Below are 641 nucleotides of genomic sequence, written 5' to 3' on the forward strand. Positions count from 1 at the left end.
CCTGGCTTCATAGTCAATTTTCACTGTGCATTCATGCACAAACTGCTCTTTTCTCTGTCTTTCTCTTTCTTTGATTCTTTCAATAATTGTACTGGCCTTGTCCCTGGCTAGCTGTTTGATATCATCCTCTATCTGTGGAACTTTCACTTCCAATAGGAAAGGCTTCGGTGGAATCCTCCACTCTTCTTTGATAAAGTCAGGGTGAAATCTGCATATCCTTCCTTGAATATTGTTCTCTTCCAGCCATGTATAGTACAGCTCACAGTAGTAGTTGAACAGTGCAATATCAATGTCAAATCCCTCCTTCACATCAATCTTAAAGGTGTTCTTCTTAATACCTTCGTCAAGAATCCTTATTGGCGTAAATACAATCGACCCATTGCAGATAAAGTTTAGCTGTTCTAGTAACGCCATTTCTACTCGGTGTTTGAACAGCTTTTCAATAGACTCGACATACTTAATGAAAATTAGGGTAAGGCCTCGCCTTTGATTAAATGAATAGACAGATGCTAGAATCTTGTAAAGAGTAGATAACAGTCGAAAATTCTTGGGGAAGATAGAGCGTGGCTGATGATGGACTGTATTTGATTTCAATGTTTCTTGTAGCCATATTCATAACTTGGATCTTTCTGAAGTCAATA

General features: G+C 38.4%; 1 protein-coding gene across 1 annotated transcript; it reads right to left on the bottom strand.

Annotated features, from left to right (window-relative positions):
• On the bottom strand, nucleotides 1-594 carry VICG_02217 (uncharacterized protein; the record flags this gene model as incomplete). The annotated part of the gene is made up of 1 exon (XM_007605599.1): nucleotides 1-594. A coding segment is annotated over one exon (594 nt), but the record flags the coding sequence as incomplete, so codon positions are not given.
• Nucleotides 595-641: the final 47 nt, after the last annotated feature.

Source organism: Vittaforma corneae (assembly GCF_000231115.1).
Source record: "Vittaforma corneae ATCC 50505 unplaced genomic scaffold supercont1.167, whole genome shotgun sequence".
In the NCBI taxonomy this organism is placed as follows: domain Eukaryota; kingdom Fungi; phylum Microsporidia; family Nosematidae; genus Vittaforma; species Vittaforma corneae.